Source organism: Rhinolophus sinicus, linkage group LG05 (assembly GCF_036562045.2).
Source record: "Rhinolophus sinicus isolate RSC01 linkage group LG05, ASM3656204v1, whole genome shotgun sequence".
NCBI lineage: Eukaryota > Metazoa > Chordata > Mammalia > Chiroptera > Rhinolophidae > Rhinolophus > Rhinolophus sinicus.
In genome coordinates, this window is record NC_133755.1 from 75,133,822 (window position 1) to 75,147,656 (window position 13,835).

Here is a 13,835-nt window from a genome sequence, read left to right on the forward strand (position 1 = left end):
GAGACAATTGTCTGTATGTCCTGCCTTGGCCGCCAGCTCTCAGGGCACGCACCAGTGCACCTGAAACATGCTATAAATGGAACATAGCTTCTCACGATGACCCACCGGTAAGCACAGTGCAGCCCACACAATTGGCTAATTTTGTTTCCTGCAAAGACTTAGAAACTTCACTCAAATGCCATTTCCTCTGGCAAGGCTGCCGTAAACCCATGTTGAGTAAGGCATCCAGGTGAGTGCTCCGTTAGCAACCCTGATTCCCCATCTCAGTACCTAGCCCACTGTGGCGTGCTTGCTTACTGCGGTGCAGTGAAGTAACTGTCTTACCTACTAGTCAGGGAGCTGCCTGAGGATGAGGGCAGGGTTTACTGACATTAGCACCCAGGGCCTGGCACAAGGCCTGGCACAGAGTAGGCACTCATCAGTGTTTCTGAAGAGGCACTGTGGCACATACGAGCAGACAGCCACCAAAATAACCCTTCTGTTGACTTACGATGGAACCTAAAATTCTACCATTAAGTATTTATTTCTTTGACTTAAAAAGTCAGTCCTGGGGGCTGGCCCGGTGGCTCAGTCAGTTAGAGCTCCATGCTCCTAACTCCGAAGGCTGCCAGTTCGATTCCCACATGGGCCAGTGGGCTCTCAACCACAAGGTTGCTGGTTCAACTCCTCAAGTCCCGCAAGGGATGGTGGGCAGTACCCCTACAACTAAAATTGAACATGGCACCTTGAGCTGAGCTGTCGCTGAGCTCCTGGATGGCTCAGTTGGTTGGAGCGCGTCCTCCCAACCACAAGGTTGGCGGTTTGACTCCCGCAAGGGATGGTGGGCTGTGCCCCCTGCAACTAGCAATGGCAACTGGACCTGGAGCTGAGCTGTGCCCTCCACAACTAAGACTAAAAGGACAACTTGAAGCTGAACGGCACCCTCCATAACTAAGATTGAAAGGACAACAATTTGACTTGGAAAAAAAGGCCTGGAAGTACACACTGTTCCCCAATAAAGTCCTGTTCCCCTTCCCCAATAAAATCTTAAAAAAAAAAAAAAGTCAGTCCTATGCACCAACAATTCCTTTCCACAAACTACATTTCATTGAGGGGGATAACTGTCATGGAGATTTTGGGGGGCTGATTTGAGATGAGCCCTGCACAGCCTTAGCACAGGCTTGGAACTTGTGAGGAGAGTACCAGAATGAAGGGAGGCAGGCATTCTAGGGTCCCAATGGCACAGAGATACAGGAATGAGAGAAAACCATTTGGTGCTAGAAGACTAGGTGTGAAACTTGATTTCTAAGTCACTCGTAGCTCTTTTCCCTTGTTAAGAGTAAAAAAATTGGAAGATGTTCTTCAAATGAGCCAAGTACTAGACAAACATTGCCTGGTACATAATAGGCGCTCAGTAAACATGTATGGGATGATTCATCTCAGGGGCACTGCCAGCACATGCTCACTGCTCTCTGTGGGGCTCTAGCTTGCAAGGAGCAGAGAAGGTGGCAGGAAAAGAACGGGGGCAGGGACGGCACTTGACCACCACGGACCTGCCACCTTCCTGAGCTGAGCGATGGAACCCACAAATGGGACGGCACTACTCGTCCTGACTGGTTTAGAAACGCAGTCACACCCAAGATGAGGACCCTCTTCTTCTGTGTGGGAGGCCGATCCCATGACCAGCCCCAGATGGCTGAGAGGTGGCTATGGGCACGCACAGTGCACACACAGGATGTCGGCTCCTGCCTGCTGCTCAGGGGCCCAGGACACTGACAGGCAAGGTAGGGGCCCACGATGGGGTCTGTGGGTATGAAAAGGGCCACCTGCGGAAATGGGACATCACAGTCCTCCCATCCCAGGAGGGGCGGTGCTTGTAACTAAGTACGGGCTGCTAGGTTTGGGGCTTGAACTGGCTACCACCCACACATGGTGAGAAAAGGAAGAAAGAGCACTTAGAGTGCAGGAAAGAGGGGAAAACCCACCTCGCCCACTTGACAGGCGCAAACTGCCACTGCCAGCCACTGTGAGAGGGGACAGTCCCCTGCAATGCCCTGCTTCGGCGCTGGGTCCATCAGGCTGAAGGAGCCGAGGCCTCCTCTACAGCAGAACCAGAACCCCCATGAGGGTATGCAGGCCCGTTCTGGGCCCAGCTACTCAGAGGGAGTGGGTGCTGAGGGGGACAGTAGGACCTGTGAAGCGGAAAGAGTCTTTGTGACAGTGACAATTTAAGGAATGCTAGATAATCAGCCTGTGGGGTTTTTCTAAAACTTCTAGGGGAGGTGAACCAGTGGAGCAGTCATGGGAAGAAAACCTTTTCTCCTCAAACTCAGCTATTCCCAGGCTGGGGTAAAGCTGCCTTTTTCTTGTGAAAAACAAGCAGGATTCTAACAGGTGGGATTCCATGCGGCTAGGAGGAAATACCTGCTTCTTAGAAGAAGTTGTATGTCATAAACTTGGAGAACTGAAGGGCTGTGACACATTGTTCACTGGGGACTTTTGGTTTCAAGGAGGACTCAAGTGTGTCCAATTTCCTAGGACATCGTGAAACAGAGAAAGGACTCGGTCCGGCCAGACTGGTGGGGAGGGGACCTGGGGGGAGCAAGGCCTGGGCCCCTGCTGCCCACATCTACCCAGCGTCCCCTGCGCTTGGGGCAGCATTTCCATGGCGGCTGGTCAGGAATGCTCTGGAAGCTTCTGGCAGCACCCCAGCCCTGCTCCACAGTCTGCAGGGACTTCCTGGGGGCTGTCTGCAGCTTGCCTCCACCTGGATCTCAGCACCTGGCACTGGGCCCACCAGCTCCGACCCAACGGGCCCTGCACGTGCCAGCTGGGCAGACAGCAGATGCAGAGCTGCTCTCAGACCCGCCCCAGACAGTCGCTCCTCTGCCATCGCCACGGGCTGGGGCATTGTCACTGTACGGCTGTGACAGCTCTGCTGAAGTCTGCAGTTTAGGCAGCACAGATTCAAGACAGGGCGGCCCGGATCTTGGATCTCAGGCGTGATACTGGGTCCCACACACAGACGGATGGCCTTGAGCATCACATGGTGTCTCCAGCAGAGGCCTCGGGCCGTGGGGCCTGCCCTGGGGCTGCAGCTTGTGGAACGCTCCGGGCACTCGCTCAGCATCCCTGCAGTGGGGAAGCTTTGCTCTGAGCCAAGCCTGGCCTTGCTGTCCTGCTCTAATTCTAACACATCAGCCAGAGCTCCTCCAACTAGCTCTTGTCTGCTGCCCTGGGACTGTACCCCTGCCCCCTGCCTCCGACTTGCTTTTCTAAGGGAGGCAGGGAGGTCTAGCAAGTGCCGGCCTCGGGAGGCTCATGGCAGCAGTGGTCCTGCTTGGGCAGCTACCTCCCACCCAGATGGGACACAGCAGCCACCACATGTGTGACAAACTCCCTGAGAACAAAATAAGGAAGCTGATCACTTCTATTTGGTTAGAAAATGATGGTCAAGATGCAGACTGGCAACGAGAGGCCTGTCTTGCTGACAACTTTCATCACATGACTTTGAAGAGGAGGCAATTCTGGTGGGGGTGGGGGCAGGGACGGGGAGCCCGTAGGCAAGGCAATGCCGTCTGTTGGAGGAAGGGGTTTGGACGTGACTCCAAACCAGGCTAACTGGACGCCCTGCCCTGGTTTGCCTCCAGTCAGGAGTCCTGCCTGCCATCCAAGCTCCATTTGTAATCATGCCCCCTTTCACTCAAAAAAGTGCAGGTTTGGATGACAAGTTCTGTGACCACCAGTCATACAGGAGACAGGAGTTATGGCTGGAAACTAATGCAGAGAGTGGCACACAGAACTCCGGGCTTCGAGTAGGTTAATTTGGAGAAGGACAGAACAGGCAGCTGAGGGCCAGGTTGGTGCTCTCCCGGGTCGTCAGCCATGTCCAGGCATGGACTTTGCTTTGCAGAGTGTGGATGCTGGAAGGGTCTTCCGAGTAATCGAATTTACCTCCTCTTTTAGCAGAAAAGGACACTGAGCTAAAACAGAGGACAGTGACCTGCCCATAGCCACAACAGGTGCCTGGCAGAGTAGGAACAGGACATACTGCTGAGGATCAGGTGCTTTTTTCTGGGACAGAGGAAAAGGCATGACTCTGAAAGATGCTACAAGGATAAACAGGTAGATGTCCAGATCTGGTGTGGCAGCCCCAGGACAGGAGACAGTCCCAGGCTGTACTGTGGCTGAAGAGGGAGGGCAGAGGCGGGGACCGCTGAGCATGCCTGGGTGTGGGCAGAGCTTAGATCTGGAGTCACCACAGAGTGGTCAGCTGGCTCTGCAGGGCAGTGACAGCAAGGGACCTAAGAGATTAATTGTCCATTAGAAGTAAGCACGAGTGAAGAAACAGGGAAGTGTGGAGATGAAAAGTAAATGGGGTCAAATAAGCAACTGACAGAATCTAAATCTTTTCTACGGTTCAGGTAATGGTGAAATTTCGCTAAAAGGGAAATCCATGGCCCACCTGAATTGTCTCCTCTTAAAAATTATGTGATGGAAATTGTTTGCAAGACAGCTGTCTCAGCCCTCGGTACCTCTTTCCTAGTCCCTTAACAGGGATGCAGGGGGAGAACCTCAAGAAGTCAGTAGTGGCCTTGGCCTCTACTTGGTAAGTGGAGAAACTGAGTCGTGGAGAAGGGAGCGCCTTTCTGTCCACAGCATCTGTGCCAACGGGCTGTGACTGACAGCGAGCTATGACTGACTCCACGAGCCAGCCACAGTGGTACCTCTGAGTTTTCACCATCTTCATAGTCTTCCCGCCCGGGGGGCTCTGATGTGGCAGGGAGCAGGGAGGACCTGGTCACCTGGGTGCAGGTCCCAGGAGCAAGACCAGCCTGGGCGTCCCGAGACACGCTGGCCCCAGGCCCACGGACAGCTAACCTGCGGTGCTCTTCCCGGTTGTCGTCGTCAGAGGCTCCTGCCTCTGTTATCTCCAGAGTCTCAGACTGTGGGTCCAGTTTTCCAGCGGTGTCTGACCTGGCTCGATGGCAGGCACAGATGGCCTCGTCCACTGGTCCGAGTGAATACACTGGTCCTCAGGTCTCACTTAGCTGTGACAAGGCAGGGATGCAGCAGTTGGCTGCAAAACGTCATCTTTCAAACCATCACATTGACTCCAGATTAGCCCTTTTGCCTGCAACCACTTTTCACCCAGCGAGGCTGAGTTAAATAGTTACGTTGGCTGCAGAGAGTCTGCAAAGTGAATCGCTCACAGAGCAAACAAACACATGGCTGCAGGCTGATCGTGGCCACCATGTCCTGCTGTCATCCTGAGCACGTTCTCCCACATAACAGCTACAGAAGTCCTGCACACCACTGTCACACCCACATGGCACTCTCTGATATGTGACATTAAAAAAACCTCAATCTCCTGAGAAAAATCACCAAATAGTTTCAGTATATGTGAACTGAGCACACGTTTTTGTTCACTGAAACTTCTTTGATGGTGCCTGTTCAAATATCTGTGAATACAGAGAAAACGCCCACAGACACCATCCTCGGTGGCTACAGTGTCACAGTCTGCAGAAACCAACAATGGGGACATAAATACTGATGTCACTGCAGAGGGTTCAGTGCAGGACTGGAGGCCTGGTCCCACGACACCAGCTCCAGGCTCTACCCTCTCCACCCCACGCGGCCCCCAAGACGCCCAGACCGTCCAGGTGGGCTCCACGGCCACCCAAGCACCACTCGGGAGTGTGCTCAGCATACACAGGCGCTGTGGAGACGGGAGGATGGGGAGAGACGGGCAAGAGGAGGAGACAAGAGAGAAGCAAGAGGGGCAGATGGCAGGAGGCAGTGCTGGCCAGAACAGGAAGGAAGCGCCAAAGGCTGTGTGCTCCCGTCATCTGGGGTAAAGAGGTGAGCATCTGGAGCCCACGGCCACTTCAAGGCCACTGGAATACAGCCTAAACCTGGCCGGTAAGGTCCTTGGGGAACGGACCCCAGGGCAGGGAACTGAGAGTTAAGTATGGAAAACCTCAAAATACCGAGAAAAGCTTATGTGCCAGAATTTATGCCAATCAAAGTGGGTGTGTTGTACCCAGGACCCTGGCAGACCAGGTCTCTCAGACGATCCCGGCAGATTTGGTATCAGCACTCCTTTATTACACAGTAACATAATTGAAAGCTAAAAGCAAGGGGAAAAAAAAAAAGACAGACCAGAAATATCACACCTTATGCAAATGAGTTGAATTTCCCTTGGAGTAACGCCCTGTATTTTCCACCCATTTCTAAAGTTAGAGGACACCTGGCACGGTGTTTAGGCAAAGAAACGGAATTCCTGGTACACACGGTTTCCCTAGGGTGCAGCCCTGAGGTGACATCATAGCAACGTGTGCCTGCTTCCAGGTGGGTCTAAGTACAGATTCTAGGAGGAAATGGGAGTCTTGGTCATGGGTGGGAAAGCACGTGTACCTTTATGATTTGTTGGCACCTACTGTTTTCTGCCTCCGAGACCACATTTTACTGCAATGCATGCTGGCCGCTGGCAGGTTCCCCGCACTTTGGCTCACCTGGGTGTTACAGCTCAAAGGCAGGTTCCACCCCACCTGTGCTCCTTGGTGATCCAGAAGGAAGTGAAACGATTGTTCCCAAGCAAACATGAGCTCTGTCTTCCACTGAAGGTCAGGGAATCTATGGCCTAAGACACCCTTTCCAGGGGTGAGGACGAGCAGTATCATTTGTGTAGCATTCCCCAGGTGACATACGTGAGGCTGCGGCAGACATAGGGCCTAGGGAATCCTTTGTCTTAATTAACAAGAACAGGGAGAGTCATGGAATTTGGCCAAGCCTCATAAATCTGCTGGAAGAATCAAGACTCTGTCAGAGAAGCTTAACTGGAACCACTGAGCCCCTGGGAGGATTAGTACATCCCTGCCAGTGGCTGACACCCACTCTCCTGTCACTCGGCGTTGCTCTACGGCCGCGCCTGTGCTCATTAGCCAGCAGCCCTCCTACCGGCCGGTGACAAGTTTATCCCCGCTGAGCACAAAATTCAGACATGATAAATTTACTCCCGCTTGTACAAATGAAGCTGTCCTCGGGGCAGCGCAAATGCTGCGGCCTTTACGGAAACAGGACTTTGTGGGACAACCTACCTTCATTAACAGAGCCCGATCGTCGCGGTCGGGACAGCACCTCACTGCCAGGGAGAACTGCTCGAAGGTGACTGGAAGGCAAGAAGCAGAGACGGTGAGTGGCCGCCCGGAGACCTGAGCACGTCTGCTATGGAGGAGAACGTAGTGGTCCTTCCTGGGTCGCACGACAGAGCTCCCGCCTGCCCTAAGTGCGGTGGGGCCACCATTGTCAGCTGCTGCAATTACATCAGCACACTTGGCCGTGATCCTACACTCATCCTACACGGTAGGATGCAAAGCTCTGTCCTACACTGTCGGGGAGTCCTGGCTTCACTGTCATATGGCCCTTCCTGTCCCCCAAAGGCCACACACCATCCCCACACCCTGTAACCTCCAGCTAGAGGACCCACCTGTCCTCGTAAATAGGGCCATGCTACATTTTCTATCTCAGTCTTCCATCACAATTCCCATAGCTTTAAATCTTCTCTTGGTGTGAACATGATATGGCCCCCAGTGTTGACGCAAGCAAACCCCATAAACTCCCCCGAATATTTAAGTCGTGTTTCCCCAGCCACCCTTCTCCCACAGCATGGCAGAGAGAAACACAGGAAGGCTTACCAAGAAAAAAAAATGCTAATGATCCATTTAAATTGGCCATAAAGCTCTAGTAATATTAACCTAAACGACCAACACAAATTACACGCTTCTTTGTATAGTGTCCTGCTACTATCAAAGGCCCACTCATGTGAGCACCCTTCATCTGGGCCTAAGGAAGCCCCAAATTGCAGACACTTCCTGCACCGTGTTGCCCTCGAAAATGCTCCCATGAGACCCTGCCACCCTCAGAGTTAAATCTCCTCCTCTCCACAGGCATCAAAGACTTTGACTTGGTCGACCGTTAGACAAGCCTCTTACTTCTACACTCAAGGCTGCGATCCTGCTTTCCCTGTCACAACCCTTCACTGCTGTCTGCTGGGCACTGCCCTGCCTCTCACCTTCAGGCACCGCGGACCTCGCCGCTGCCTGGACGCCCATCAGACCACTCAAAGCCCTTGACCGCTGGGGGTCCAGCCCAGCTCCAGGGGCCCACAAAGGCGGGAAGAGCTACATCCAGCTTTGTGACAGAGGGACATTCCAAGTTCACTGTTCTGAACCCAAAGGTCTGGATGTCATGTTTACAAACGCAGATATTTTCATGAGATTATATCAGTGGTAATGAATTTTCATCAAGTAAGCACTGTCTGAGTCATTTTCGTGTGTGGTTTTCAGTGTTACCTATAAAACACATTTCTTTAGACAGTTTTCATCTGCAATTAAATTATGCTGTGCAGTCTTAACTGTTGTCAGTTGTATCTTGTGTAGTTGTTTCTTCCAAGTTTACACAGACACGTACAGTTTTTAAAAAAGTAAAAACTTTGAAAAGAGTTGAGAACTGAAGCACGATACTGTGCCCACAAAAGGGGTGCAGCAGAAACTTGCTGCATGAGATGACAGCCCGAGGTCTGCTGAGTGGTCCTCACCCACGAGAACACAGCAGCCTGTGCCACACCCTGGAAGTGACAGTCCCCTCTCCCGGGACACCACCACCAGCTCTGCTTTGGGCTTCTGCTGTGACATCATTTAGTGAAGGTCTGTGCTGTGAGCGGCCATAGAAATGTAAGCGCTTGCTTCATGCCTGCTCCGACGGCGGCTGCCTTCTCGCCCTCCCCGCGCCCGTCGGTGGCGACCCCACCTCCACGCTGCTGCTTGTGACTGGACTCCACTGTGACAGTTCTAGCTCACGATGTGGCACCCAGTCGAGCAGCTGTTACCTTGAACGCTGTGCCTCCCACCCAAACCTGTGGGCCTCCATGCCTCGCCCACTCTTTCCCGAGTTGTCCCCTTCCTGCCGTGCTGCCACTCACCAGCCACAGGTCTGCATCTTCAATTCTTCCCTCGCGTCCCCATGCCTGCTGGCTTTGCTTGCACCCTGTCTTTCAGATGGCCCCTTCCCCAGACACAGGTGCCACTCTAAGTCCTGCGGGACACTTCTAACCTGATGTGCAGCCTCGAAGCCCCGCCCTCCTCTCCGTCGCCCATGCTGCCCCCGAGGGAGGCCTGGCCCACCAGGACCCGGCTGGCCTCTCCTTGCCCCGCCTCCCTGGTGCAAACCACCTTGTCCCACGGCTCCTCGTATCACCAATCAGTCCTCGGCCCACGCGATCCCTCCGTCACCTTCCTATCTGTTCAAATCCTGCCCTTCTCCTGGGCCAGTGGGTGAGTATTCACCAGCACAGGCCTAGTGTCAGAGGGCCCAGGCTTGAAATCACCACTCTGCCGCCGTGAGGCGCGTGTGCTTGTGGCTGGTGACAAGTTACACCCTCTGGCTGAGCCTCAGCTTCCTCATCTGTCCCATGTGGGGACCAGGGCCTGTCTCCGGGATGGGCATGAGGCTGAATGCGGTGCAGGGTGGGCAGCGAGCCACGACTGGCATGGAGCTGGGACCCCGTGCACCTTTAAGAAGCTTTCTCTGACTCTTCCTACCATGCTGACTGGTTCCCATCGATGTCTTGGTGTGACATGTACACACTGGCTTTTCCTTTATAAATCGTTCTTTGGTTTCTAGGTGCAGAGGCTGGCCTGTCTCAGGGGTGAGACTGTGGGCTCCAGAAGACAGCCTGCGTCCTGGCCCGACTCTGCCCTGCGCCCGTCGCGTCCAGCGTGCCCACAGTCGTGGCCGGTTTTGTGGAACCAAACTGTACTGTGCTGTGGGGGTCAGGCCCGCAGGTGGCGCTTCCCTTCACTGGCTAGCTGAGGTTTGGGGTGCACCTGCCACTCATCCTGCATGCATAACCGAAGCCAGCCGGACGCCAAGCAGAGGCAGGGCAGCCAGACGCGGGGTTCTCCCCTCGCCTCGGATGTCCGTGAGGCCAGCAGAGGTAAACCTCACAGCCACCCGCTCTGGTCCCCATGGAGCCCCGAAACGGGGAGGGCACAGACACAGTCGGTGCCCACTCTGCCTCACTCCCCACGACAAGGCTGACATCTCACTGCCTGTTCCCTCTTCCCTCCCTGACTTGAGCGGGGAAAACCCTCAGAATGAAAGCCTCTGTGGTATGTGATCGGCCTTTGCTGGCTGCCTGGTGAGAGCAGGGGGCCGGCCCCAGGCCTGGGACACGCTTCTCCTTAACGCTCTGTCCTGATGCAATGTGATGGTTCCTGCTGCTCTTAAGTGTCCCAGGGCCCCTCATCAGTAGGGGACGCAGGGGCTTCCACCTGTGTGACAAAAAGACTGTCCTGACAACAGAGGGAAAAGGCAGGTGTGTAGACAAGTGGCTCTGAGGTGGGGGGAGGTGGCGGTAGGGGTAGGGGAGCACAGAAATAAATGCCTGATTGAAGTAAATAAAACATGATAGTTTCGGTGAAAAAAATTACAGGCCAGCATGAAAGGCACGGTCCCTTTCTAACATGAGCTGCGATGGCTGGTACCCGGGATATACAACAGCCCCCATGCTGTAGCCACTCTGGGAGGGACCCAGGACTTTGTACCATGGGAGCAGCGTACCACTGGCCATGGCTGTACCACAAAGGCCTTCATTGTGACACTGATGCAAACAAGGGGACAGTCAGACAAACCAGATGCCCCACGTGCTTATCTTCTCTTTGAAAGGTGGTTGGTGACGTTGGGAAACTACCATGGTTTGCAGGCAGAGCTGACCTTGAGATATGGCACAGGGGGTTGGATTGTTCAGAAATCCTGTCCCAGAATATTTTTTCTGCTTCTCTCTCAATCCCTATGACAGGGTCCTGCCCAGGTGCCAAGCTTCAGAGAGCCCTGCCCTGGCATTCCTCTGGCTGCAGCCTTCCCGGTAGGTCACCGGCAACGCCCACCTGGAGCCCACACCCCACTTCTCCTGGCTGCCAGGGCCCACTGGGGCATGCATCCCCTGCGTCCTCCACACAAACAGCTCAAGCCTCTTCCCTGGGGACACGGTTCTCCTGGGTGGCCATGTGGCAGCTGTTGGTGAAGAGCAGGCAGACCTTGGGCATCTACACGGGAGGACACACTAGGCATGGGGTGACGCCGCGGTGGGCGGGGAGGGTTGTCTCCCTGCTGCAGAGCCTGCACACTTCCGCCAGTTGGAGAACTCTCGATTGGAACCTGGCGTCCCGGGTGGACAAAGCCACATGTACCTGGGCAGGTGGGCAGAGCGTGGTCGTGAGCACTCCGTAAGCTCGTCCTGGCCTCTGGCCATGGGCCCCACTGAGCAGGGCAGGCTCCCGCTGGAGAAAGAAGGCCCGCTGCTGAAACACAGGCTTGCCCAAACCCCTTCACAGCCAGGCCCTCCATTGGTCCATCCCTGGAAAGGGCGCTCTCCCGGGCGAACGTGCAGTCTGGCAGGACAGCGAGGAAGTCACCTCACACCTGCAGTGAAAGTGAGGAGCCAGCAGCAACTTGGAGGCCGACACCTGCCCCGAGACCAAAGGTTCCACCTGGAGGAGCCAACCGGCTGAGCTCTGGGGACTGTGTCCTGCTTTGCTGAGGCTTTCCTGGCACCAGCACAGCAGGTCCCACGTCCCTCTGGGAGCCCCGAGGCTCCTGGCCGGCCGGGGCCGTTGCTTACTCTGGAAAACAAGGTGGAATTGGGCGGCCACTGGCCCTGATCCCTCTGCCCTCCCCTGTGTGTGACAGAGGTACTCTCAGCTCACTTTGCAGAACTGTCACTCTAGGCTTCTGAAGTCCCCCACCCACCTCCTCAACAACAGGGAGACGTTGAAAGAGCAGGTGACAGAAGGGCCTCATCTTAGCAGGAAGAAGCCTGGCTTTGTTTTCAGAAGCACCACAGGAGCAGCAGGGGCTGGTAGCTTCTTGGCAACTGGCAGTTGTGGGGCTCTAGCCTCCTGCCCATCGCAGTGCCATGGTAGGTGAGGAGCTGGCCCTCGGGCCTCCTCGCCAGGCCAGGGCTGAGGCCCCATTCCTGCTGTCTCCACCATGGCCGCTGGCTACCTCCTGGCTCCAGCTCACACAAGCCATTGCAGAGAGCAGGCAGAACACGTGTGGGCCACACGGCCCTTCGCCGGGACCATGTCTGGGAGCACCGAGGGGGCTCAGAGGGCACCTTTTCTCTGCAGACACATCTGGTCCTCTGGAACTAAGTCTGTCTGCCTGAGTACTGGGCCCTCAGCACTTCCAAAGGGCCAGCTGCCCCCAGGATGGGGAGGGGACCCTGCTTTTGTCGTGCAGACCCTCCTTTCAATCCCCACCATCACCAGCTCTGTGCAGGTCTTTGTCCTCTCTGGTGATCACACTGTCTTGTGTGGTCTGCCCCCTCTACCCACCCCACCCAGGGTTTCTTTCTTGAAGGCATTATGGCCCAGGGCCAGGAGGATCTCCGTCAGTGAGCCTGGGTGTGAGGTCACTGTCCAGCTCAGTCCCTTCACAGCTTCCTGCTGTCGACCAGCAAAGGCCACGCTCCCAAACGAGGGGTCCAGCACACCCACCCCCCGCCCAGCCCGCCCTCCCGAACTTCACTATTGTTTCCCGCCTCTCCCCAAACGTTCCATCTGGTGGAACAGGCCAGAACAAGCCCTTCACTTGGTCACCTTCCCCTTTGTCCACACTGCAGCTCCTCTGAGAATGCACTTCACATTTCCACCTCTGGGATCCTAGTCATACTACAAGTCAGTCCCAAGGGACATTCTGTGAAGTCATCTCAGAGTCCTGTGAGGTCTGCAGGTTCCTGTACCACTCATGGGCTCATCACCACTCACGTACGTGGGCACTCACACTCATCTTATTCCCGCTGCGACACTGAAAAGCATCCTGTGTCCTCCTAGCCCAAAGTCGTGCAGATAGGAGGCACTGAAAACTTTGTGAGCAAATAAATATTTTCCCCACTCCTTTGCCCCCTGTAAGGACTCTGCCCACAGAGAGAAGAGTGTGGATGAGCAGGGACCCGTTTGGCCAGGACCTGGGATGGAGCAGCCACAGGGTCTCACTGCCATCCTGGAAGCCTCAGCCCTTATCTGAGCCATGGCAGTGAGATGTGGATGACCGGCTACCAAATTCCAGCGTGAGCCGCTCCCGCGGTGGTGGTGGTGGTGGTGGTGGGCGGGGGGCGGGGGGAACAGTGTGGGAGGGGCCGGACCCTGTCCCAGCTTCTGGGCCTCAGGACAACAGTGTCTTCTCGCGGCTGCACATTGCATGCCCATCCCAACCCATCCCCACAGCTCTTTTCTACAAAGCTGGCTCCAAAGGGGACCCATCTGTGGTCTTTGGCTCAGGTCAAGCATGACCCACGAGAGAGCACAGGCGTCCCTGACTCCCCGCTAGACGCCTCTCAGCCCAGGGCCAATGTGGCCATTCACTCCACAGGACATAGGCGCAGCTGCCCTGGGCTCTCTCTCTGGCCCAGAAGGTGGGGCGCCCCAGCACTCACTCCACAGGTCCCGCTCAGCATGGCCACTGGGCTCTGGATCAGGAGGCAGAGCGAGAGGCAGCCATCAGCGGTGACCACCGCGGCCACATCTTCTCCCGCAGAGACTCCCCACCAGCCTGTCCCACCACCTGCCTGCAGAGACAACTCCGAGAATGACGCTCAGCTGGCGGTCCCGATCCACCAAGAGAACAGGAGTTGGCCAATTCTGGAAAACCATGACCGGGTCCGTCATTTAAGTCAGGTGGGTCACAGACAGGACGGCTGTTCCCGACACAGGAGATATTCAATGCTGATGGATGAGGGTGGCTGATAGTGTTCTACTCACACGTTGTGTGTATCTGAAGGACACAGGCAATGC

General features: G+C 55.4%; 1 protein-coding gene across 1 annotated transcript in view; it reads right to left on the reverse strand.

Moving 5' to 3' along the window:
• ACOXL (acyl-CoA oxidase like) overlaps positions 1-13,835 on the reverse strand; it is a 288,665-nt gene that overhangs the window by 30,523 nt on the left and 244,307 nt on the right. The window contains exon 16 of the mRNA XM_074333923.1: positions 7,080-7,150. Coding sequence (XP_074190024.1) covers positions 7,080-7,150 — 71 coding nt within the window. The remainder of the gene's footprint in view (positions 1-7,079; positions 7,151-13,835) is intronic.